The 823-nt window shown below is 36.3% G+C and overlaps 1 protein-coding gene across 1 annotated transcript; it reads right to left on the reverse strand.

Annotated features, from left to right (window-relative positions):
• Positions 1 to 129: 129 nt before the first annotated feature.
• Positions 130 to 792, reverse strand: LOC105461247 (kinesin-like protein KIF3C). Its single transcript, XM_011707745.1, has 2 exons — positions 568 to 792; positions 130 to 462 (listed from the first exon to the last, which is right to left on the reverse strand). The coding sequence occupies exons 1-2, from the start codon at positions 687 to 689 to the stop codon at positions 375 to 377; spliced, it is 210 nt and encodes a 69-aa protein (XP_011706047.1). The 5' UTR covers positions 690 to 792; the 3' UTR covers positions 130 to 374.
• Positions 793 to 823: the final 31 nt, after the last annotated feature.

Here is an 823-nt window from a genome sequence, read left to right on the forward strand (position 1 = left end):
CTTGACTTTCGATCGTCTGCAATATACCACAAAATTTTTAGTTTACACTGTGTACGTAATATTTCACATATTTATATATAATATTAAAGAAAACTGGAAATTCTTACAATCCTAAATATCGCATGGCTCCTGCTACTTCGCTCATTCATATCTGTCTTGCCTATTTTCCTCCTTGTATTACCCTTATTCATTATGGACAAAATGTCCTTTGGACAGTTTACACCCTTTTCTGTACATTTGACGAATACCTGGTTATTCGTGTTCTCGTGCATTACAGACTCATATAATTACTGCTGCTCATTTCAACGACTCGATATCGTTCACGAATAAGGAGAAAAGTCAGAAAAGGAGGCAGACTTGGGGCGGCAATGGATTTAGTCAATTGTGATATTCATTACTTCACCTTTCTTCGCCATCAAGAGATCGTTGACTTTCCCATCAAAAAGCTCTAAATATGATACCCTGAAAAATTAATACATTATCAAAATGTATACATTATAAAAATGCTGTCATTCTTACAGTCATGCTATCTGTTGGTGTTATACAATTTTTATCAGATATACCAACCTCAATATAAATTCACGTCCCGGAGTATTAGCTATCGCATCGAACATATGTTCGAAAGCTAGAGATATTATGCCAGGTTCGTCTGAGGTATCCATCATGGTATAGGTTTTGCCAGAGTTCATCTGCCCATAAGCGAACACTGTGCCATTAAATCCATTCACAGCTGCATTAACGATAGGCTTTATGACATTCTTGAATACATCATTGTTGCTGGCATTCGTATCGAAAACGTGATCTGTAAATGTAACACCGTGTA

The sequence above is a fragment of the Wasmannia auropunctata genome, unplaced genomic scaffold (assembly GCF_000956235.1).
Source record: "Wasmannia auropunctata unplaced genomic scaffold, wasmannia.A_1.0 LD302661.1, whole genome shotgun sequence".
NCBI classification, from domain to species: domain Eukaryota; kingdom Metazoa; phylum Arthropoda; class Insecta; order Hymenoptera; family Formicidae; genus Wasmannia; species Wasmannia auropunctata.